Source organism: Lonchura striata, chromosome 2 (assembly GCF_050655825.1).
Source record: "Lonchura striata isolate lonStrDom1 chromosome 2, ASM5065582v1, whole genome shotgun sequence".
Lineage (NCBI taxonomy): Eukaryota > Metazoa > Chordata > Aves > Passeriformes > Estrildidae > Lonchura > Lonchura striata.
The window spans coordinates 62,714,583-62,740,927 of NC_140704.1; the positions used below are offsets into that span (position 1 = coordinate 62,714,583).

Here is a 26,345-nt window from a genome sequence, read left to right on the forward strand (position 1 = left end):
AGAGGTTTGGGGACAAAATCTGTGTGTCAATTGCTTCCTTTAGAATTACCAATAGGTTAACTAATGAATATCTATGCTAAATTTTTACATTTCTGGAGGACCACACATTGCACCCATCTGGATGGCAGCACTTTGCAGTCCCTGAGTCACTTCTTATAGGGATCAGCAGACCTAGGTGTGGGGGATTTTACCAGCTACAATGGGTGCACAGGGGAGAGGTCCAATTAGGAAATCTAAACCATGGAATTTTATTTCCTTAAAGGATGAACTATTTTCCTTAAATGATGAGAGACTGATGTTCATTTTTTTTTCCATGCAATAATGCAGCATGAACTGAATTCTGCACCATTTCATGTCCCCAGAATACATGGGTACCTGGCAAAAATAAATATACATCCAAAACATGCACAACAAAGATCCTGACCATGCAGCATCCAGGCCCAAGGACACCCACAGGTCTGGCTGTCCCTACTGACCCTTGGGTTTCTGTCATTTACTCATGGCCCAGGATCCCATGTCAGTGCCCCCAGCCCATCAGCCCCTGCCCCAGAAACACCATAGCTGGGCTGTTCTCCTGTTGCCCAGTGCAGAGCAGAGCCACATCCTGGCCTGCCCTTGGCCCACCCTCATCCTCGGGGAGGTGCCTGATGCCACCCTGGTGCCTGATGTCACCCTGGTGCCTGATGTCACCCTGGTGCCTGATGCCACCCTGATGCCTGGTGTCCTGCTCCTGGCAGGGTAGTGGGACAGGCTCCAGCTGCCCAGCTCTGCCTGACTGCCCCATGGGAGCCTTGCTCCACTGACCCTCACAGGGCCCTGATATTCAGCTTGACAGAGTGTAAACGCTGCCTTTAATTTGAGGAATGTGTCTGTCCATTTTAAAAATGAGCAATACTTACCTATTTATTTTTTAATTCATGCAATTTAAAGTGCTTTAAAAGTATTTACCATGTGGTCAATAATTCATAGGAAAATTCAAATGAGTTAGGGGACAACATTGCATCAAAAGCCAATGACGCTGCTTTCCAAAATATCAGTCAAGGATATACTCAGTGATAGGGAGATGAAGTAGAATTACCCAAAATAATGTGGTAGGCTAACAGCAAGGTCTGTTATTGAAATAAAATATTCCAATATCCAGATGTCTACCAGATGCTATTTCTACTTCATCATGGTTAACTAAGAACACTAGCAGAAGAATTAAAACTAATGAGAGTAAAACAAACAAAAAAAATCTTCCCAATTTTAATTCAAGAGGCTACTCAGAAAGTCTTTGAGTGAGTGATAACATATACCCTTCTACTATAGAAATTTACCTTATAAGAATCTTCTTCATCTTAAACAATAATGGCCAAATTTGATTTCACTGATGATAGTGAAAACACAGAAATCTTCCACTAAGCTGAGTGGAATTCACCACATACACCTAGACCTAAAATCAACAACTAGGGAGAGGTTTCATGTGGATACGCATCATGTCTACAGTATAAATAACACATGGAGCACAGAAATTGTATGTTTCAAAAACTATGGAGAAAAGAAAGAGGATGTGACATGTCTGGGAAAGTATACTCAAAACAAGACCAAAAAGAAAAAAAAAAAAAGAAGGCACTGTTTGAAGCTGCAAAAGTATACTGAAGGTGAGTTACATTTTATTTTATTTCATTAAAATATATTTTAGAAACATACTGTGTAAAAGAATTAGGATTCTCAATAATTTATTATTTACATTAACATTCTGTTTGACTGTTATTCTACAGATAGAAATGAAAAGTCTGCAGAAGGGAGTTGTTTCGGCTTCTTCAGGACCAAGCAAGCCTCTTGTCCAAGAAACACATCCAAAAATGCATTTCTTTCCATTTCAGTCCCTTCAAAATAATATTTGCAAACAGATGGCAAAAAGCTCAATGAAAGGTCATGCTGGTGAGTGTTGAGCACTCACAGTGAGAGCTGGGAATTCAGGGTGTTCTGCAAAGGACAGACCCCGAGGAGACATTAACATTGCACTACTCAACAGTCAAGAGCTGCAGGGTACAATCCCACTCTTGCTCCCACTGTCCTATTTCTGCTGAAATCCATGGCATTACATAACAAGGAGGCCTGAACTTGACCCCTCCAGGCAGATCTCAGAAAGCTGGACAAATTCCTTGAGACAGGGTGGCAGTGGAGAGATTGTTTTTCCTACCACTGTAGGCACACTGCAGCTTATTCTTTTTCAGTCCAAACATAACATAAATATCAGTGTCTTCCTTCCCATCCTCTGGGAAGAAATATGCATAGGGAATTATCTCTCTGATGTAAACATCTGTAAGCACCATTCACATATGCTGGTCCACATGAAAAGAAAAAATATTATCAAAGTGCCTGCCTTGGCCTTGACCCTTCTTAGTGGAGCAGCTCAGCTTTCCCGTCAGCTTTCCAGACTTCCAAAATCATCTGGGTACCCAAGCATCATGCACAGCTCATCGCAGTGCCAGTTGCTGTCTGCTTTACTATTCCAGGAAAGAGCAGTCGCCCTTTCAGCAATTATACAAAAGCCCATGATTAAAAGAAGTAAAGCTGTCAGCTCGTGTGCTCTGTTTCCTGGAGGCACTCAATGGTATTTCTGACATCTCGTGTAAGGCACCAATCATCCGGTAGCTGAGCAAAAAAGCGACCCACGAGACCTCCATTAAGCAATTGCAGAGGGAACTGACAAAATTCAGCTGGTTTGCTTGTCTTCTTGCTTACAAAGCATAAAAAGTGTGGTCACACCATCCGAGGAAGTTTATGGTGGTATCCTAAAAGGGGAACTCAACTTGCACCACAAGGAGCACGGGTGACTTGTGCCTGCTTCAGCACAAGTTTCGGACAGCTGCGTCACGGTGGCAATTCCCACAGACATAGCAGAGATTTCCTTGATCCCCAGGAAGCCTCTGCTGCCTTGCTTTCACAGAAACTGAGTTTGTTGTCAGCAGCAAAGCAGATATCTCCTCACAAGATGCCTCCATAACACACAACACACTTATAAAACCAGCTTTGTGGTGCTCTTGCTGAAGCTTCCCTGCTGTTGATCTTGTCTGCACAACCTTATTCACAGAGATGCAATGCCAGAGATAGCAGAACCTATGGACAAAGAGGTTGGCTGGATGCTGGCTGACTGCACCCCTGAGCAGCCTCAGTCCAGAATGTCAGTCTCAAATGGGACCAGGTGGTAGTATGTCAAATTGGTGACATAAGCTGTTGGATCATCACTGTCTTCCAGCTCTGAGGCAAAGTCACTAACACTTTCAAACCTAAGGAGAGATGAAAAAAAAAATACCAAAAGGCATTAAGTAATTTAGAAAATTAAAGGAATTGGAAAAAAGATACTAAGGGAGTGGGAGAAGCACTTGGAGCTGATTTCATTCACATCTCCTTCATCTCCTATACTCATGTGTTTATGACTAAACTATGGGCCAGTGAGACCCATGACGCATGAAAGTAAGTTATCTTGTCACCCCTGACTTTCAAAGCTACAAGGGAGGGAGGGAGGAAGGCAGGCAGGCAGGCGGGAAGGAAGGAAGGGTGAATCGTGCAGTTGAAGTCCACATCCTTCTATTTTGTTCCCACAGCATATGTGAACAACACATGATGCCTCAGTTCTCACACAAAAGTGAAAAAAGAAACTGCCTTTGTTTTACATCTGAATTTGGACTCGCAGACTTTCCCTTCACAGGCACCTTCTCTGGATTAGGCTTTTGTAAGAGACCAAGTGTCTAACATAGGTAGGAAAAAATGACTACAGTGTCCTTATTTGAGAGTCTAGCTGTCCTTTCCATGGTACGAGGTTTAGATTTTGACAATCAAAGAATCTACAAATATAAAAAGATTCCCAAATTTAGTTTCACTTGTTTTGGTATTTTCCTCCCCACTTCCCAACACCTGTTTCATAACCTGCACTTTTGCAAGAATTACCTACTGTCTCATACCAACTCTCAAGCAGAAGGCATCAAGCTGTTAAAAACCTACACTTCTCTCAGTTACACATATTCCCATTCCAGGAAGGCCTGAATTTCTGTGGCAAGAAACATTATCTTCTTCCTAGATAGCCTAGCAGACAAAGACAGTAACTGCAGGCCAAGGATTAAATTTCAGTTTTAGAATCCCTCAGTTCTAAAAAGGGGCATGAAAAACTGTTAAGTTTCTTTTTCTCAAACTCTTGTCTTTAATATTTTGAAAGAAATTTCATTCACTATGACAGAGTGAGAAATAAAAGGAAGTAGAAACTGAAAAATTACACAAGATGGAAAAAGAAATTCTAACCTAGCCCTCATTTTAGCATGTGTCTCTAACACCTTTATCAGCCTACTGCAGCTCTCTGAATGGCAGATAAACAGATGAGCTTTAGAATAATTAATATTTAAAACTGCATCTCATCTACACATGAACATAATTAGACTCTTCAGATAAGTGAAACTGTGGACATCCCTCTAACCACACCCTAGAGGGTGACCTAAGAGTTGAGTATTTCAGAAGACCTGAAGAAGAGTGGTAGGGTAAACAAACAGGTAAGTCTCCCACTCCATCTCTTCCCAAAACTTTATTTAGAAGTATCATAGGTTACTGGATGGCCTGGTCTATACATCCTGCAATGTATGGCCACAGTTCTGGTTTTTTCCATACTCCTTCCTGCTTCTTCTCATATATTTTTTAACTATGAGAGCCAAAATAGAGAAACTAATGGATTTTTTTTTGAGCGGAAACTAATGGATTTTCTCCCGCGGTACTGTGGCTTTGCTCTTCACTTTAAATGAAACAGCAATGAGACTGAACTTGGAATGTTTATCACCCTCATTCCTCTAGTCCCTCCAGGCTGTTTACTTGCCTGCGTGTGTGGGAATGTGTGCACAAGGGAGTTGACTTGGTATCTTGAAAATACTTTACAGATTACGCTGTGCTGTCTTATGGACTGCAAGTGATCCAGAAACAACAGATTATGAAATACCAGTGGGGCAGATAGAGTGAAGGAAGTGGAAGAGGAGTCAAGGAGGTTATTCAGATTCTGCTCTCTTTCTCTTATCAGCATAAAGCTACATTTTTACATCGGAAAGGTCCCACAGATTTTGTGGTTGTCCAGCCTCACTGATAGGTAGCTACAAGCAGAAACTGAGGTGCACAGCAGTGGAAGTCAGATGCTGTGGTTAAGCAGAAGGCTTTTCTCACCACCAAAAATGAAGTGTGTGCACAGCAGTCTGTAAAGCACCACTCCAGAGTGCTCACACAAAACCAAACTCAATAAACCAGGACTGTTTAATAGAGTCAGAAGCTGCATACAACACCAACAGTCAAAATGCTTTTAAGCTGTAACCAATAGGTTTTTCTCTCAAAATAAATTCTGCAACTCTACTATGGACCTTCAGATTCCTAAATGCCCAAACTGCTGCCCTTAATTTTTTTTCTCTAAGTACCTTGACAGACACACTGTCTTTTGCAAGAGCCTACCTCTTGTGTTGTAAGACAAAATTGTTTACCATTTTAACCTCTGTTAATGCATTAGATTTGCTACTCAGATTCACCAGGAAGAAGAGGAAACAAAATAGAAGCTTATGGTTTGGACAGACTTGCTAGGTAAAAAACTGGTGGCTGGGCGCTAAGAGTGAGGGATGGTGAATGGAGTTAAATCTATTTGGTAGCCTTTCACAAGCAGTGTTTTTCTGGGCTCAGTCAGGGGACAGCCCTGTTGAGTATCTTGATCAATGGCCTGAACATGGGGATCAAGTGCACCCTCTGCCAGTTTGCAGATGATACCAAGCTGAGTGGGAATGCCAATGTGCCGGAGGATAGGAAGGTTCTCCCAGAGGGATCTGGACAGGCTGGATTGATCAGCTGAAGCCAATTGTCTGAGCTCCAACAAGACCAAATGCTGAGTCCTGCACTTTCACCACAACAAGTGACCCCATGCAGAGCTACGGGTTTAGGGTAGAGTGGCTGTAAAACTGCCTGGCAAAAAATGACCTGGAGGTGCTGGTCACCAGCAGCTGAACAGGAACCAGAATGTGCCCAAGTGGCCAAGAAGGCCAATGGATCCTGGCTTGCACCAGAAATAGTGACCACTGGGACCAGGGATTGTCCCCCTGTACCCAGCACTGCTGAAGGAGCACCTTGAATCCTGTGTCCAGCACTGGGCCTCTCACAGCAAGAGGGACTTTGAGGTGCTGGAGCACATCCAGAGAGGGGCAACAGAGCTGGTGAAAGATCTGCAGCACAAATCTGATGAGAATTGACTAAGGGGACTAGGGCTGTTTAGCCTGGAGAAGAGGAGGCTCAGGGGAGACCTCACTGCTCTCTACAACTGCCTGAAAGGAGAGTAGCCAGGTGCAGGGTTGGACTCTGCTCCAGGTAACAAGTGACAGGGCAACAAAAAGGGCCTTGAGTTCTACTGGGGAAAGTTTAGATTAGATATTAGAAAAAATTTCTTGACTGAAAGGGTTATCAAACATTGGAACAAGCTGCCCAGGGAAGTGGTTGAATCACCACCACTGGAAGTATTTAAAAGACGTACATATCACAGAATCATAGAATGGTTTGTTTTGGAAGGGACCTCAAAGATCATCTAGTTCCATCCCTCCTGCCATGGGTGGGGATACCTTCCACTAGGTCAGTTTACTCAGACCCCCATCCAGCCTGATTCTCAATGCCTCCAGGGATGGGGAATACACAACCTGAGGAACTTGTGTCAGTATCTCACAACCCTTATCTAAATATTTTCTTCTTAATAACTAATCTAAACCTACTCTCCTCCAGCTTAAGGCCACTCCCCTTATCCTATCATATGCACCCATGTAAATACATGCAGATGCTCTACATCTCTCTTGCAGGCCTCCTTCAGGTACTGGAATGTATTTGCCAAAAAGGCAGCTTATCCAATGCCACAGTCTCTGCTGCTGGCCTGGAAGACAGAAGTGCTAACAGTCTTTGCAGAGAAAGCTACCTCTGTAACAAAACCAAATCATGAGCTCAAATGCATTTATTTACCATCTTTTTCTTTCAAAAGGACTTCAGACTACACTCCAAGAACCACACACAAAAGGACCAGTTCTGCCACATGGATGCTGAGCACACTGGCTTCACCACAGTTTGCAACAATATGGTGTACTGCCAACTAAAATCAGAGAGAAAATGAAGGAAGCAGGAAAGACCTACTTCAGAACAACAGAGTAAGCAACTGCAACTTTGAAAAGTGCTGTGGTTTCTTTACCAACAAGTATGAGACTTTCCAGCTGATGGATCACTGGGCAGGTAGCTCCACAGGCTACACAGCTAACCAGTATAGGGAATGAGCTGAAATTTCAAGCACTTCTACCTAAAAAATACAGGTTTGCTCTGCAAAATGTCTCTTTCAAGTCCATCAGCAGCCAAAACCCAGAAGTCATAAAGAGTTTAATGCAGCTAAAAGGAAAAAAAATTCCCATCTGAGGATATCAAGTCCGCAAGGAATTAACTCTGATTTCAGGGTAGAACACACCATAAATCCAATTTTACTGAAACTGAAAGAGAGCAGCATAGGATTTGAAAAATATTAAAGTTTCCTTTCTGGGACAAAAACATACATTTAAACCAACAGTATAGAAAATCTCTGCTTTTGAAAAAGGTTCAATTTTTAAAAAACAGCTTTGCTACACTGGTTCCACTATCTCCTGGCTATTATGTCTTGACTGTAAAATACAGCTGCAGGATTGGAAAATTTAGGGCACCATATAAAACACACATTCAAAATTTATTAACTTTTTGACTCTTCACATCCTTTGGAAAGTTAAACTAAGTTAGGCTGCACAAAGTCAGGGTTTTACCCTTGATGCACTTCTTCCACCAGTTTATGGGAAACCATACCTATCATTCAGTTTTTATCACATTAGTATTTTCTGATCTTAACAGTCTCTGACTTCAATGGGATGACACTTAGATAATTGTAGTTTCTTATCCCAGGCTGGTAAGTTTTGCTTGGGCTGGAGAACATTTTTAAAATCCATACTAGGTATAAATATTTTCTTCATATTAAAAAAAAAATCAAAGTAAGGCAGGAAAAGGCTTTCTTTGGTAATTTTCTCCTATAATGCGTCACTCTCAGTACAAAGAGTGATCCACTGTGAACTACAGCAATTTTAATTTCCAGGTATTGGCCTTACAGAATTACCTCTAGTGTGCCATTTAAGCCTCATTATTACAAGCTTATAAGCTTAAATGCTGTTAGCAAGGTCAGGGTTCAAAACACTAAGAGATAAGTTAATGAAAAGACTTCAAGAAATTAGACTCGAGCCAGACATACTCTCCAGCCCCTGACAAAATGTTGCCAAGCTCTAAACCTTGTTACAGAGTGGCATTTCAAATTTGACAAGACAGATCACTGCATTCAAAGATAAAGGCTCCATAAGTCTTTTAGTATTCTCTTTCCTTCATTTGACTGGTCAAATGAAAAAGGTTCTCATCTGAAATACTAGAATAATTCACTACCTGTGGTTCATTGAAATATCAATCACCTGATATGACAGAAATCTGTAGAAGCATATTTCCATCGATATCCATCTGTGAATACATTCACTGACTTAAGACCCACATGAATCACAGAATGGTTGGGGTTGGAATGGACCTCTGGAGGTCATTCACTCCAACCTTCTGACAAGACAGGGTCACTCAGCCAGGGCACGTGACACAGGAACATGTCTAGGTGGGTTCGGAATTCCTCCAGAGAGGGAGACTCCATGACCTCCCTAGGCAGCCTGTTCCAGTGCTCTGCCATCCTCAACATACAGAAGGTCTTCCTTGTGTTGAGATGGAACTCCTTGTGCTCTAATTTATGGCCATAGAAGCCCTTCTGGTTACAAGTTTCTGACCCCAGAATACCTATATGCATTAGGAAGCAGAATTTTCCAATCAAATCAGTCTAACTTGCCTTTTCCCTAAGGATATACACATGCTACAACAAGTCCCAGCTAAGCAGCTGTTGACCTTTGTTCAATTACTTTCAGGACGTGTTCCCCTCTGAGGGCAGTATTTTGCTTCCCAAGCATTCTACTATCCTTTGCAACAGGATATGCCGTTTGTTAGGCTGGTTGAGTTTCCAAGTTTGGGCTCAAACCAGCTCTAACCACAGTCATGAGAGAAAGAAATAATTCTGTTCTCCCTTTGCAGCACCCCTTCGGTAACCTCAGTTCTTTTTTCCTATACAGAGGATTGATCACTATGCGGTCAATCATTCTCCCATTTTATCCACTTTAACAGGAAATTGCTGTGAAGTGCTAGCAATCAGGCCCAGTAACCTTTACCCAGTCAGGATGACAGCTGTACCAGTCTTGCTCTTAGACAGACAATAACATTTTGCTAGGGGAGTTGGAAAGCTACAGTGAAGGTGACAGCATTTCTCTTGCTCAAACTCCACTTACAAATGTTCTGCTGAATCTACATCCAGGTGCTTCTCTTTTCCATTAGGTATACTGTGGTCAATGACTATTGTTTCAGTGTTGGCTAAACAGAATCCATTTGATCGCATTATTTCTGTTGGGAGAAGAAAGAAAACAAGATTTAAAAAAAAAGCTGGAAAACAACTGTGTATCAGATGTAATTGTCATGGCTATGAACTGAGATGTGTCCATGACATTGAAAATCTGCACAGGAAAGCAGGAATGAAGAGTTGGTTTCACAGCTTCATACATCTGCAAACTGACTGTGCTCAAGCAATTCTATTCACTTAACCAATTCATGACACAAAGCATCTGAAGCAACTACCACTGCCAAATCATAATTGTATTTTTCTTAGACATTCCTAGGCTTAGGCAAAAAACAAAAAAGACATAAAAATGGAAAAGTGACCTTACAAGCTAATTCAACCACCAACTCTAAGTTGTGTAAAAACTTGTGTGCATGTTTTACACTGCCCTTGATACTGCTTATTTGTTTCTGTGCTAGAAGCCTCTAATACAGAATATCTAAAACTTACACCTAATTCCACTGACTTACTACCATGGGGAGAATTGATAACTAAAAAGCAGTATTTAATGCGAATGAGAAGTTAATCCATATCTGTGCTCTATCAAAAATCAAACTAGGCAAGTCACAAGGATTCCTTTCGGTCACACAATTTTAGATGAAGCTAGGACCAACACAAAATAAATGCACTTTTCAAAAAAAACCAGCACTGACTTAAGTAGGATAACTCTTGATCTGCCTTAAGACACTATGACCCTGTGTTATAGACTTGCGTTATCAGCACAACAAAAAATAAACTAGTCTGTGGTACAAAATATGGTAGGCAGAAAGCACACCAACATATTTCATCTATATATACAGTTCAAGCAATGAACAGGAAATGAGGCATGAGAGAGGAAGTATTTTTTTTTTAACATTACATGCTCCTGCACTAAGGTAAAGCCAATACTCAGTTCCATATTTTTGTTGAGGCTCATCTTTGACTTTCATTCCCTATTCTACTGCAGCTCACTTCAGCAGAATACATTTGGGGGTTGTGAAAATACTGAACCCCAGCAGAATCACATTTCACATGACTCATCTTGAGCCAGCATTGTATGATTGTAAAATAAGATTTACACCATAAATTCAAATTCAGCTTTTATCTTAGATGGCAGCCACTTTCTCTCTTCTCCATCACCTACCACTCTGAGCAGGACCATGCGGGAGACTGTTTTTTCAGAGAACACAAAACATTTTTGCCTGCTTTTCCAAGACTGCAAGCCAGGTAGAAAGCTGCACTATAAGTAACAGAAATGTCAATATTTTCCTAGTGTCCTTGACTTGACCTAAGAGTTACAGCATTTCACTGCTGCATGAACTGTTTTACCCATTATCATTTACTGCCATCTACTGACAGCACTGCCAGACAATGAACCATTTTATTGTGCAACACCCAGATGAGGCAAATATCAATTAACATCAAATTTCCAGCTATGTTCTAAGCATTAATGGCAGCAATCACTTGAATGATGAAATTAATTACAAGATGCTTCTGCATAGCTGCATAGGTAGGAGAATTAGTTAGTTACGTATGACTTGTCACTACCAACAATAATCTAGAATTAAAACATGCTATTATTCAGCTGAGATAGTTTTGTTAGTACCAAAGAAAATTTATACCAGTTCCTTGCCACATTATAAACCTTAGAGACTATGTAGTATTTCACTTCAATTAATTGTAAATAAGCTCTTCTGGTGACACAAAATCAGGAGTCGGCACTAGGTTTAAATAAAGTGTTTCAGTATAGAAATACAAAACCGGGCACACCAGAAGCTCACAGACCTTTTGACAACAGTCAGTAGCAGATGAAGAAGGGAAAGGCTAAAAGAATAGGCAGGGATAGGCTCTCCACTTTGCCCACTAGCAATCTGTGGTTCAGAACTTTCTGTGTCTCCACCTGTGACAGGTTTCAATGTACTTTTCCTCCACTTCCATGTCTCATTCCCTTTTGAAGTCACTTTGGCTTTCAGTTCCACCATATCCTATGACAGTGAGTTCCACTCCTTAACTATGCTTTGTATGGAAACAAAATAACATTATAACCTTTCTTTCGTTTGTTTAAAGCCTGTTGTCCGTCAATGATATTGGATAACCTATAGCTCTTGTTTCATAAGAAGTACAGGGTCATTGACCTCCTTGTATTCACAGCTTTGTAGACTTCCATCATACCAGTCTGCCATCTCTGCTCACAGGTGAAGGTCTCCTTCTTTAATTAACCCCTTTCTTAGAGATGCTGTTCAACAACTTGAATCCTCACAGTTTTTTTGTATAATTTTAAATTCTGTAATAACCTGAGATGAAAAAAACAAAATTGTGGATATTGTACTTAAGAGAGGGCTATGCTCCTCTCCTGTTTCCTTCTCCTTTCCTAATAATACCTAATATTTTCACTGCTGATATTGCCCATTGCTTGGAACCAAGATTACCCTTTGAAAGAACTGTATAAAAAGCCTCAAAATCTCCTAAGTGCTAACAGCACTATCATATGTGATGACATGCAGTAAGGACTGGATTTTACTCACATTCACTGCTTTGCATTTGTCAGCCTCCCATTTCACCTGCTACTTTATTGCCTGAATTTACCTTGCACAGTATATCAAGGAAAATTATGTGTTCCATATCACAAAGCACTATTGAGAACTACCATTTTGAATTGTTGATGCAGAAATAATAATGGAAACAGCAAATGAAGTAATTTTCATTCTTCAATTCTTGTGTAAACTGCAGGTAGTTAACAATTCTTACCTGATATTTTAACTGGACTTTGAAAGCTTGGCTGAATTTTATGGACATTGTCATTTTTTAGAACTTGGTCCAAAGGAGATCTCTCAAAGAACGTGAGGACAACTTCAGACCTTGAATACTTAAAAAGAGAGAAATAAAAACAGAAACCCATTTTTAACCAGTAGTTTGCTTTGTCCCTCTTCTCTATTTCCACCCCTTCATAGTATGACAGAAAGACTTATTACAAGTGACAGCTTGGAGGCATCATTACACAGTTTTGGCACTCAGCATTTCTCCAAGTTACTCAATAAATTGCTGCTCCTTTCAGAGTTTGGCAAAGCCCATCACATTCTAATCTGCATGAGAGTGCATGTCACCATGAAGGAGGAGTCAAGCTGGGCTAAATTAGAACTTGGCTTACTTACCTTCCAGGGCATGTTTATAATAGTCTTCAGAAGCTTTTCCACTTCATTAAGTCTGGCTTCTATATCATGGGCTTCTTTTATTGTGATGAGCCCTAGAAACAAAGTCAACAGATCATAAACGTAAACAAAAGCACACCTATGCACATTTTAGCAGCCAGAAGCAGCCCCTCAGGAAGATGTGGAACAACCTCAAATATGCCTTCCAGAAATGTATTTTAAACCAGCTGATGATACAATGTGCACCCCAAACTGAGGTGGGTGTAGTTTACAAGCAGAGTTGCAAGCCTGACACAAACTCAGCTGTTTATGACCATATGTAGGAATTGCAAGACAAGCAGAAGTAGAACCACCTACTCCTTCACCCCCAGTTTCACTACACAGCATTCCCAGCAGTGATAGTTAAACAGCTCACTTTCTGCTTCCAAGAAGAATTATTCATCCTTTTTTTTCTGTAAATAAAAAGCAAAAGAAAACCCAAGAAAACCAAGACACATCCTACAGATAAGAGGGGGGAAAGTAAACACAAGCTAAACAAAAGGCTTTGAGTGCAGTTTTGTATTTCTCTGACTGTAAGCCCCACTGAGTCGTCCAAGGAAAATTTGTCAGTATCATGTTTTTCAAGTGCAAGACAACTGTTAGGTTTTTTTTTTTATCTATTCAGTCACTGAATTATTATAGTGCTGCAGAAGGGATTAAGACTGAAATTTCACTGCCCAATATCCAGAAAGATACATTACAATGCAATATTGAATTGCTTGGTATGGTGATCTCAAAACACTAATACCATATTTCGTATGTATAACCTGCAGGACATCTCTAACTTTCCCCTCCTCCAGCAGACTGAAGGAAATACAGCACAGGTTAGATGCATGTACAGCGCATATGAGGAGAAGTAAATCCCAAAATCCCACATCCCTCTAGTGGGCCTTTTATTGCTGATATTTGCAACCTACTTTTTCTAATAAAATAATCATTTAACCTCTACATTTGTGCATCTTTTCCAATGAGCAGGACACACCCATGAAAATGAAATACCTAAGAGAAATTATTAAATATAAGAAGCCACAATAAACAAACAAACAAACAAAACCCAAACAAAAAGCTGGAACAGGAAAAGACACAATAAATCAGAACCATCAAAATTAAAAATCTGCAAAGCAGTTTGTGAGATAGCACTTCAATATACTACATTGTGTTAAATTAAGTGTATCTGCATCTTCCTATTCACAAGACAAACATAGAGCCGTCAAACATGCAGAGTGTGGGAACAGCATCCAAAACAGCTCCAGACTGCACCAGTCCTTGTTATTTGCTACCAATGAGATACAATCCCACAGAAACTTTCCAGACAAAAGTGTGACTTGGAAGCTGTCAGCTCTCCTCCAGTTACAGCTCTAAATAAAACAGAGATTGTCTCCAAAGCAACCGGGTTTACTTGACAGTTGTCCCACAAAAGTGCCCTGCTTGTATAAGCCTTCCTCTTGCCCAACAGTCCTTCATTTTGCCTGTTTTTCCAGCATGGCTATCACCTCACCCCAGTACAACTCGCCCCTCTCCTGACAGCAGGGCAATGCACACCAGCAGCCATATAAGGGAGGTGCTGTGTGTCTTGCTTTAGCTGGGGTACACTACAGTCAGGTAGCTTTGCCTGGAAATTCTCTGAAAGGCTGTGAATAAACTCATCTGTATGGGCCCACAGATTGCATACTAGCTGGGCTGTGCTTGGCATTACAGACCTGAATTGCAGACCAGCACCCTCCATTGTCCTAACTACAGGGTGCAGGCCTGGGTGGATCTGCTTTGCCCCTCCACCAACATGTTCCCATCTCACATTTGGATCAAGTTCAAATTTTTCAATGAATGGGCTGTCATCTTCCCTAAAAGAAAGAAAAAGCTGCCAATGGTCCCACAGCTCAGACACCCATCCATGATGCTAGAAACACGCTGCTGGCCCTGCTGCAGCCCACATCAGAGAAAACAGAGCCAGCCACCCTGGTGCTAGCTGCCATGGGGTGCCTCCACTTCTCCTGCCAGTCTTGATCCACTCTGCATGAACACTGATACAATCAGAGCAGAGACTGCCCAGCTGTGGCTCCCACCTCATTGCCGACCCACCAGGGATTCAGCACTCAGCTGCTGCCTCTCAAATCTGCCCTTGATCTCAGAGCCTTTCCCAGATAAGCATGCACTGTTGGAACTAGTATTTTACCAGGAAGAAGGATACTTTCAAACAAATGGAGATATTCAGACTGGAAGGGGGAGAAAAGAAAAAGAAAAAGAAAAAGAAAAAGAAAAAGAAAAAGAAAAAGAAAAAGAAAAAGAAAAAGAAAAAGAAAAAGAAAATCCAAAACCACCTCGGCAACAACCCTGAGCATTCATCCTATGAGGAAAACCAGCCAAGCGGTCAGGATTTCTCTCATTAGTAATCAGGGAAAGCATCTGCAGCTCCACATGGTCTTTTTATGCTTCTCCAAGAAGTCAGACAAGGCTGTCAGCCTGTTGCACTGTCACAGATCACCCCGTGGGAGGTTTTACAGCTTCTTGCATTCACAAGGAATTTCCAGCCCTGGTATATTATCTCTTCGAAAGACACCAGCCATGCAAACCCACACTCCAACCTGGAAACTGGCACAGAAAACTTGTAACATCTGACACTGTAAAAACTGTTTCTTCCTGAAGCTTTCAGTAATATCAAAACCAAAAAGCAGACAGCATAGGAAGGAGGGTGATACATCTGCCTGGACAGCTTCCTATATATGTGCTCAATGATTGCAGATGTGCAGATTTGGGGTGTAACACTGCTGACCTTAAATGAATTCCCTATACAGGGAGTTCAATTTGGCCAGGCTAAAGCCTTTCTTTTCATACATCTGCAAACAAACAGAAACCACTTGACTGGCCTTATACACTTATATTTAAACCTGTAATTTCTTCTGCAATTGCCATAAAGTTTGTAAGACCCTTATTTATCCTAATTCTACAAGTCTCTGTTTTTAAAAGTTAGCAGATGCTCTTGTGGTTTTCAGTTAGTCATAGACCATGATCCCATAATCTGAGAGACTGCTCCCAACCCCACAGCCATGCTAACCAGAGCAAGGCACTACCTGCCCAAGCAGCCAGAAGGAGTGGAGGTTCTGGTCCTTCCTTTCCATCCCTTTCAGCACTCTCTGGTTGCTGTCATCAACCCCAGCACCTACGTGCAGGAGGAACACTGGAGTGTCACAAGGTAAAGTCTCTGGTGTCAACACTGGCTTAAGGTGCTCTCACCCTCCCCTGCACCTCACTTCCTCTCCCACACCACAACACAGAGCTGCTTCTGTTTTGCCAGCACAATTAGGTGAGCAGCAGGGAATACCTCAAACCACTCCTGTCAAAGGCTTCAACTCAGGAAATCCCAGACTCCACAGAATAAGCAAGAGACTGCAGGCGAGGATGTCCCATCCAAGCTCCTTCCTCACCCAGGCACTATATTAAGTTTGAGCAGGAGTCAGAATTTGTGTAAAGAAGGGTCACAGAACTGCACCCAGGTTTCCAGGCTTATTCTTCACTTTGTGGGGGTTTCTCCTATGCCTGTCTTCTTTCTCCTATTTGGAAGATTTGTTGAGGCAGAAAGAAAGTGAAAAAAAGAAAACCAGAGACTGATGAAGGATCTTCAGACGCTGGAAACGCCTGAACAAACAGACACACAGACATGCCAGCTGACACTGCAGACAGAGCCCAGCACCCCCACCATTCATTAACCCTGACACAAATGCACCAAAATGTGGATGCATCTGAAGCATGTGGGACCCCCATGCCACATATTAAGCATCCATACAGCAGCTACAACACGTCCTGAGGCTGTTGTCTCTGCCCATGGGCCATAAATACATGTCTAGCCTGTATTTCCATCTGGGGCTTTTACTACCCAAGAACCCTTACTGTATTTGCTATAAAATAAAAACAAGATACCAGTAAAGCAGCCAGTATCCTGGAACCAGTTGTACTTTCTTCACTTGTTCAGTCATGCAACAGGGCTGAACTCAGAGCTGGGAAATTTGTTAGTGAGGTCATGGTGAAAGGCTGTTCTCATGCTCTGGCCCTTGTCTGGACTGCTAATGGAAAACATGCACAAACTCCTCCCAGGAAAACTTTGCTCTCTGTCTTGTTACCTATACTGTACTTGGACAATTAGCTCTTATTTCAAGTGATTTAAATGCTATAAACACCTATGTTTATATCGTTTGAGGTAAACTGGAGTCCCACCGGCTCCTTTTTTTTGCCACAAACCCTGCTTCCAAATACCAGAAACTTCTAAGATTCCTTCACCCTGCACACAGGGGTGCCAACAGGCTGGGCGACAGGAGGGATGAAACTGCCTAACCTAGTGTGGCACTCACCTGTGCCTGGGAGATTGCTTTATTTTTTATTACATAGTCAGTGACCTCATTCAAACCTTTTGACAGTTTCTCTGTCCCCTTCCAGACCAAGAGCCTGGGACAGAGCCCTTAAGACTGAAAAGGATTTGCTTTCAGTTTGAGACCAAGCGGAGGTAACAGCTCTGCGCAGAGCAACATGTGTCTGGAATAGCATGGCACAAGCAGCACTAGAAGCCTGCAGCTCTTCCTGCCCTGGGTCCCTGGTGCCGGGGCAGCTGCAGGAGGCTGGGAGAGCAGGCCAGCAGCTGTGTACCTGGCACGCTGGCTCACAGCGTGGGAGAGGGGCCCAGAGCTGCTCACAGGCAGGAAACGAGCTCAGCAGCAAAGGAGAGCGAACAGAGAGCCAACTCCTGGTGTAAACACACAAGCCTTGGTAGGGCTGTCCTATTACTGCTGTGTGAGCCACCAAATCTGCAACTCATGGCACTCTGAAAACCACAGATAATGCATCCTATGTTTCTACCACAGCAAGCAGGACAGGAATTGTAGCATGTGCTTCATGGCTCATAATGAAATCACAGAGCAGTCCTGTATTGTCTCAAAAATCCTCTAGTGCCTTCCAAGGAAGAGTAAGTTCCTGCCCAAGTCAAGTATGTATCTGTAATGTCATGTCCATGATGACACACAGAAGTCTGTTTTTCTGCAGATCTATAGGTCACTATGTATACATGATACCAAACTGCAGGCAAACCCCATCTCTCCAATATGAAGGACTTCACCTCATGTTTGTGTTCAGGACAGGAGCAAAGAATGTCCAAGAAATACCCTATTTTCTCAAAATCAGTTCTATACATACAGGAAGCTGAGCAAGAGCAGAAGCCAAGGTGTACTTGCTGAAGGTATGTGCAAGATGGAATGTCAATAGTCCTAAATGCTGTGTGTTTCAGCATGCATATGAAGATTAAAGTTGCATTGAACCCATCTCATCTAATTCTCTCTCCATTTCCTACAGAGAGACTGCAGAGTCGGTCTCAAAGGGAAAAAAATGAGTAACAAATAAATCCAGAAAGAAATCCTACTGTGTTCTGCTAATCCACACTGCAAGGAAGATTTGAGGCTTATAGACTTAAATCATGAGTCCATCCTTCTCTCTTTGCACAAGATCCCAAGCAGCAGTTAGGGATTTCAAATCTTTAGGGAAGACATATAAGCTGCCTTGCATGGGACACTGCTACTTTGCTGTCTCTCCTGACCAGACTTCAAAGGCAGATGTGCCTCTTTACCCCAGCTAAAGCATTAATTACCACTGCAGTGCTAAAACTTTTTTATCCTTTTCCCTCATAACTCCTTGCCCTCAGATATGTTCTATGCACATGGACAATCCAGGATGTAGATGGAGCAATAGAAGGAAGGTCCTAGTCATTAGAGAATAATGTTAAATTAAAGAGTCCAATTTAGTTCATCCAAAGAAGGGCCTGGTTCAAAGTCAGATCAGGCTGTTAGGGACCATATCTAGTTGACTTCTAAACAGATCCACAGACAAATATTTCACTGAAACATGCAGAAACTGAAGCTACTCAGCTGGTACATGGATCAGGGCTGAAAAATAACAGACAAATAAGCCCCATTTTTTCTGCTGTTTTGTTCCTTTGCACTGCTTCCTACTTCCTCCCTCTGCTTAACTGGGTCTTCTCAATACCATTTCAGCTATCATTGTTCCTCTGCTTCATGGCCACCATACCTTGCTCCTCCTGGCAGCTGCCCAGGTAGGATACCTCCTCACTGTTCCTTCAACCTTGCCACCTGGTGGCATTAGCCACTTCAGGATGGATTCTGAAAAGGCCAAACCAGCTCCCATTAACAGCTGCCTTCTCTCTGATAAGGACGGAAGGATAAAAGATTTGCTAGAAGGGCAAAGGAATACTCAGGGGTATGCAAAGGCAGGAAATGAAAAAAACCCCAGCAGATGGGAAAGCTTGTTTCACACAACTTTTCTTCAATAACTGCAGAAATAACACCACAGGGATCCCTTAAGTCCAAAGACTTGATAAGATCCAGAGAAGGGCAGATAATTACAGGCAATCAGGGATGTCAGATCTTCAATTACTAGAGACCAGGGCTGTCATTTTTTTGTTCTCTGCCTGTTATTTATGCTGTCTTCTGCAGCATCTGGTTCACATCACCAGGGACAGGATCCTAGAGCTAGCTACAGCACTGGTCTGACTTAAGTCTGGCGCCTCTAGCAACTCTTCTTTGATGCCTCTTGCCTAATTCTTCAGCCCCTCTCTTTTGGGGCAGACAAACTTGCCCCTTCCCCTTGTGGGGGAGTTCATCCATGTCATGTCACAGGAGTCACTACAGCCTTTTCAAAGGATTTGCTATCGATGCAATATCACTGACAAGATCCCTCTTGGTGGCATTACTGAGGGAGCAACTAAAAGGACACAGCAGAGCTGAAGAGAGGGGTGGGTGTAGGAAGATGGACTTTTGACATTTATCACATTGTATTGCCCTTCTTAAGCTTGATGATGAGGACTAAAATTTTTTAAGAGGTATCAGTACACAAAATGTGTGCGAGTCACTCCATATTTTCAGAAGTTTCACTAGGTAGTAGCAAACATATTGAAGATACTGAGATAAATCTGTTTGATCAGAAAGAGAGAGAGCTTTCGAAACCCTGCCTACACCTTTCTTCTTTTGGAGTTCATATGAAGCATATGCAGGATGGGGAGAAGTCCTGCCCAAACAACTGTCTGACTGAAATCCCTCAAAGCAAAAGTGACCATGACCCTGGCACACTCAAATACCCATACAAAGAAAGGCATAAGTAACTTGAGGCAAGTAAAAAGCTGAGAAAACCAGACCCTCAAGATGATGGGTTCTCCACACGTTGTAATATTAGTTATGGGATCTCCCAGGATCTCTGGAATGGAGAAGGCATGTTTTGGTGGCAGAACACAGCAGACAGGCTTTCCCCACAGAGTTCCCTGTCTTGATGCCTGATGAGCCACAAGAAAGAAAAAGATGTCAAAGAAGCATGAGATAAGAGTGAAGAAAGCAGTCAAAACCTGATGAAAAATGCAAGCTCCTACAACCATTTTTAGTGCTGATTTCTTATCAGGTGAGAGCTGTCATGAAAACCACACCTCATTTCCATTCCTTTCCACCAAAAATTTCCCTGACACATTGCCTTGGTTTACCACAAAAAGGCAACTTGTGTCTGGCTTTATAACAACACGGTCAGCTCCATTTATCTCCATTATTACAAATGAACCATGAAAAACAGCTGATAAAAAAACAAACCCAGAAGCCACAAACTTAATTTTGGTTATACAGTTCTGCTAGAGCCTGATAACCAAGAGCTGCATCTTTTGTCTGCCAGAGAGAAGCTCTGAGCAAGCTCCACTAATGAACTGTTGACAATGTCAACAATGAAAAGCGCACAATAGATGCAGTGTGTTTATCTGTATTGTCACAGCACCGAGAAACAGCTGCTGTCTGTGGAAACCACTATGCTGCCTCTGTAGAGCTCCCTCTTCTCATAAATCACACTCCCAGATGGTCTCATAAACAACAACAACAAAAACGTTATAATGCAGGATATAGAAAACTAAGTAATGAGCACGGCGTTTGCAAGCAAACAATGTTCCTGGGCTGGCTCTTTGGGAACTGCCCTCTGTGCTGTGCACATCCCACCCATGGCAGCCCTGGAGGAGCTTCCCACTGCACAGCCACTGGACATGGAAAACAGCTGATCACCTGCTTCCTGCAGGAGGATGCCACCCCAGAGGCAGGCACAAGGCTTGGAGCTAGAGCTCAGCCTAGTCTGAGGTCTGTGAGGGACTGCTCAGGTCTGCTGCAGGTGAAGTGACTGCTTCTACTCTACGAGGCAAAATAAAGGTGCAAGGTTTCTATAGGAAACCTCCACCACCACTAGAAAACTTCTATGGATGGACAGAGGTTGAGCACCTGCAAGGTGGAAGGGAACAGAGAAGTTCTGCAGAGCCGTAAATATCCATGGATGGTAGCACACCAGTGAGGGAAACCTGGAGGCAAACAAAAGGAGCAGAGAGGAAATAACAGAAAGAAGAAAAAGGCGAAAAAAGACCACAACAAAGCAGAATGAGACAGAGGAAGCATGGAAAGGAGGAAAATGAGAACTTTAGGAAGAGAGGCCCCTCTAGTAATAAAATAAATCTGTCAGAGGGTTTCTGATTTGGCAGCTCAGAGTTATCAAAGCAGGACCGGGCACTACAGGTATGTACAATATGAACAGTTACATTGGAAGAGCATCTGAGCCTCTGTTCTGATAACAAAGGCAAAAAACAAATGCAGAGGATTGCCAGAAACCACCCTGCCACTCCAAAGGCAAAACAAATCCCAGTTTTGAAAGGCTGCTAATGAGCTCTTTTGGCTTCCTTAGGGGGTTGATTCTGCCTGAACTGAAGTCAGAGGTGAAGGAGGTGTGTGACTGCTGACTGCATTGAAGCTGACTCAAGTTCAAGGATAAACTTTAGATGAGACCTCCTCACAAATGGTATTTAGAGAAAATAGGAAAGGGGGGGTGGGGTGGGGAAAGAAAGAGTCTTTTTCCAGATGTATACCTCAGTTTTGGTGTCTGTTTGGTCTGTGGCAACTATTTCTATTTCCATCAATTTTAAGTCAGCTTCTAAGTCCGTAGCTGTGCCTTTCTCAAGAAGACTGATTAAATGCAAAAGCAGACTTTGCATAGAGAAACAGACAGTTTAGTAACATTAGGCTGTGATCATTGCAGGAGTGAACAAACCCATGTTTTCCTGTGATACTCTTTTGTACATTGGCTTAGAGCAAGGGACAGGCAGTTTTCAAAGACAAAATACTAGCAAGTTATTGGTAACATCACAGTGAATCATACTTAGTCACCCTGCAGGTATGCACTCATCTAATCTTCCTAGTGAAATGCCTTGTGTTGCTGAACATCCTTGGCCTTTAGCATCACTGTACACTCCAGATGCAGAGAGTGCATTCTGACACGTGTTCTTACTAGTTACCAAAGACAAAACAAAACTGTGGCAATGCCCTACTCCCCTCTGGGACTTCCCCATCTCTCATATCTAAGAAAAGGTAAGATGAACAGCCACTGCAGACAACTACACCTCTCACCCTCTCTTCTGCAATCTCAAAGCACTCAGCAGCTCCAACAAATAAGGAAGGGGAGAGCATTGTGGAAGTCAGTCTGAGAGGATGAGGGGTCAAGAAAGGAATGGAGAGAATGGTTTCCTCATGCTGAGCAAGAAAAGGAGCACACTCCTGCACAGCATGAACTGTCTGCTGAAGCCAGCAATAAAGGTAACAACCAACTCTTTCTAAAATTGCTGACGTTTTTAAAATAACCACAACCTTCGTTTAAAAAGTTAATAACATCAAATAGCTCAAGCTTCCACTCAGTCATATCCCTTAAATGTAACACACTGCAGCTTGACTGAGCTGTAGGATAATGCTAGTCCTTTTAATGCTCCTTAGGCAAATCTGTAGGGACTTTGGAGTCCTTCAATGCAATGCAAATTTGGTTGCAACACTTTATCACTTCCTCCAGATAAAAGGCACAGCTGATGTTCACCTTATTTCAGGAAGCCCAAGATAAACACACACACACACACACAAACATTTACATATGCAAATACATTTGTGCATATATATTTATATATATATATACACATAAATACACAGAAATGTATATGACTAGGTGCTAACTCACACAAGAATGGGCTTTTGTCAGGTGTTTTTGTTAGGTTAAGTACATTGAGCTTCACTGTACACAGCAGGACATCTTTCAAACACGGCATTAAGAAACCATGCTTACCCCATTAATTTTGTAAAGACTGGACATGCCCCATGCAATCTCTTTTTACATGCAAAGCTTTGCATCACTGTCACTTAGTTAAATGCGATTTTTATTTTCAACTTTGTCAAGTTATTAGAGGCTGTAGCCAGCCAATTTAAAATGTTGGTATGATGAAGTGTTCTTTAGGCAGAGAAGCATACTCTGCAAAGTAATTTTCTTTAGAGTAGGAGCAGCATAATTTTAAACAGAGAATTGCTGAAATTGTGACGCACGCTGTAATTGCTTAGAAACTACTCCTGATTTTTATTCTGCCTCTGTTGCAAAGTTAACCCCCACCCCTTCAACAAGCTAAACAGATCATAATCTACTTATATTAGATTTCGATTCTTCAAATCCTGAAGTGATGCTTTGCTCATTCCCCATTCTACTGAAGTCAGTGTTCCTGAGATAAAGGTAAGTCAAGGTTGCTGGCTCTAGGCTTTAGGCAGAGATTGAGCAACACAGGCTGAGGATGGTTAATCATTCCCAGCTATTCAGGCATGAATGCCTTCTACCTGGGATCTGTCAAGTAAAGCCAGTGCAAGGGACTATAATCCCATCTGGCTCAAACCGCACAAATAATGCTTCAGAGAGAAGTGAAAAGAGTTGAATACTTTGCAAAAGCTCTGTCAGGCCTTGAGACAGGAGAGGAACCATGCTTGCTTGAGAGAGGCACTGAGGAATGGGAAGGGCTTTTAGGATAAGCCACAGCTCCTGTGAGTAACCAGCACTGGGAGGGGCGGCAGGCCAAGGATAGAGTCCATTTGCAGCCAGACACAGCACACACCCCAGTCCAGCTGCCAAGCCACTCCTCAGAGCCCCATAAAGCCACAAGAAGGACTACTGGCACCCTGGGACGCCAATTTTTAATCACAGTGACTCTGGTAGGTGCTGTGTCCTGCAGGCCACAGGCAGGCTCGCTCCAAATCTACCCAGCATCCTCAGAAGCCATGGCCCAGGCGCCACATACACTTGAAGGCCACGTTACTGAGCATTTGCTGCCACTCAGCACTAGTAAAAATCACACCCGCAGTTCTTTGGGTAGGACACACGCGGTGCCTAACAAACTTTTGCGGTACTTTATATCCCTGGTCAGCAAGAGAAACTCATGAGCACCGTTCGTGCCGATACACACCAGGACTGAGAGGAGGGGTCTGGCTTCGCAGGCACAGCCCCATTCCCAGCCTGCACCCAAGCGGGAGGAGACAGCCCCCCTCCGGCACCCAGCCCTGCGAACATCTCCCACTCGCAGCCCGCAGCGGGCAGGGGCTGCGGGGCTGCGGCCGCCCTGCGCCCGTCCCCGCCGACTGCAGAGGGCACTCGGGGCCCGCGAGTGGCTGCCGAGCGCCCGGGGCCGGCGGGGCCGAGCTGCCACCTCCGCCAGCGGGGACGGGAAAGCCCCGAGCCAGCGGACAGGCCGGGGAGAGGGCTGCCGCTCCCGCCACACCAGGAAGCTTGGACGGGGGAAGGTACGAGCGTTTTAAGGTGAGGCATATAAAAAAACCCAAACCAAGCCTACCACCGGAGGTTAGGGATCTGGCAGGACCATGGAAAAAGACGCGTGTCACTACAAACACCTGTCAGACAGCATCCCTGGGGATGCAGGGAGAGATCGCCACTGGCTCGCTGTCACACAGAGACGGCCCGGGAATGAAGTCCGGTGGGTTTACACCTCTACGAGCGGTGGAGACTCAGTTCAGAGAACAGCAAAACGCAGATCCTCTGCGAGGGGTCTCACTAGCAAGATGGGAGGCTAAATGAAAGCTAGGGAAAAGTCTTCCATCCTCTCACAGAGAAAATCATGCACAGAATATCAGCTTTTCCCCGTTCCTGGTCAATCAATTTATGTTGTAACTCAAACAAGTGGGGAGACTGGAAGTGCTAGGCATACACCCATTTTCAGATGACTGGATGCTCCTCACCACTCTGCACACTTGAAATACGTCAGAGTAGAACACGTTACTCTATCTACAAAATACCCCAACAATTAAACTAAACCCGACCCGCAAGACATCTAGGGTACATCCTGCTTCTGCACAGCAAGGCCTGAGCTTGGACAACATCCCTCGAGTTTCGTTAATCCACTTCAGAAACTGGAAGAGAACAGACGTCTTTACTAACCGCTGCTGCAATTCCCGTTTTCACAGAAGTTATGCGAGGAATTATGCCAGCTCCCAGAGTTGCTCCGTCCCTTGGCAAGCGCCGCAGTCCTTTTTTTTTTTGCCCTCTCCTTGTGGCAAATAACATACCACAGTGCGGAGATTTTTCAGCTACACCCTTTTTCTTGCCAACCACCCCCCAGCCCTTCCCGGGGAGCCCGGAGGCACCGGAGAGGGGCAGCGCCAACGGGCTCTGTTCCCCCAGCCCAGCCTAGCTTGGAACCGCGCAGCTGGAGACAGCAGCAGCGATACTGGGGTCACCTTTCTGCGTGGAGCCCTCGGTTACAAATGTATAGTAAAAAAAAAAAAAAAAAAAAAAAAAAAAGAAAGAAACAAAAAAGAAAAAGAAAGAAACAAAAAAGGAGAAAAAAAAAAAAAAAGGAGAAACACAAATCAACATCCCGGGAGGAGTTTCCGACCGCAAAACGCCCCCGCAGTTTTTCTGCCCCCCCGCCCCGTCCGGTTCTCAGCGGTTCCAGCTCCTCGCCCCGTTCCTTCCGCCGAGAGGGACCGCTGACCCGCCCGTCCGCCCCGGCCACCGCCACCCCCGGGGAAGCGGCGGCCGAAGCCCCCCGCCCGCCGAGTAGAGAGCGCCAGAGCCGCGGAGACTGCTCAAACCTTGGAGCAAGGGAGAGCGGGACAGCTCGGGCCGGTCCTCGGGGAAGGAATCGAGGAGACGCTTGAAGAGGCGGCCGAGGTCGGAGTAGCTGCGGTGCAGGTAGAGGATGTTGCGGTCCGACCACTCGGTGCGGATCTCGTAGAACTCCTCCTCGTCGCCCCGCCGGCTGATGATGAGCCGCCGGATGCCGTTCACCCAGCAGCCCCGCACGTACATGTTCACCAGTGAGGTGCCCTCAAACACGGCCGAAGCCATCCCGCCGCCGCCCGCACATCCCCCGCCGCCGGCGCAGGGCGAAGCGCACCGCCCCGCGCCGCCGTGGCCAAGTTAACAGGAGGAGGAGGAGGAGGAAGGAGGAGGAGGAAGAGAGAAGGGGGGTGCCACCCGCCGCACGGCCCCCCCCGGCCTGGCCCTGCCCGCCGGGGCTGTGTCGCCTCCCGGCGCTGGAGGAGGCTGGCTAGTGCCGCACAGACAGCGGCCGCAGCGAGGGGACGGCCCGGGCACCCTGCCCCGCCGAGCAGGGCGGCTCTCACCCCCTCCGGGGCGGGGAGCAGGGTGGCTCGGCCCCTTCTTCTCGGCTCCGCAGGCAGGCAGAGCCCCTCCCGTCCAAAGGCGCGGAGACGCCCCCGCCCCGCAGCCAGCGCCCAGCCCTGCGGTCCCCGCGGGGCGGCATCCTCCTCTTCCTTCTCGGGACGTTTTCGAAGACACCG

The 26,345-nt window shown here is 44.2% G+C and overlaps 1 protein-coding gene across 1 annotated transcript; it reads right to left on the reverse strand.

Moving 5' to 3' along the window:
* Positions 1-1,632: 1,632 nt before the first annotated feature.
* On the reverse strand, positions 1,633-26,163 carry PXDC1 (PX domain containing 1). The gene is made up of 5 exons (XM_021534910.4): positions 25,635-26,163; positions 12,637-12,728; positions 12,233-12,350; positions 9,402-9,513; positions 1,633-3,275 (listed from the first exon to the last, which is right to left on the reverse strand). Exons 1-5 carry the CDS (start codon positions 25,888-25,890, stop codon positions 3,158-3,160), a joined length of 696 nt encoding a protein of 231 aa, XP_021390585.1. The 5' UTR covers positions 25,891-26,163; the 3' UTR covers positions 1,633-3,157.
* Between the last annotated feature and the right edge of the window lie 182 nt (positions 26,164-26,345).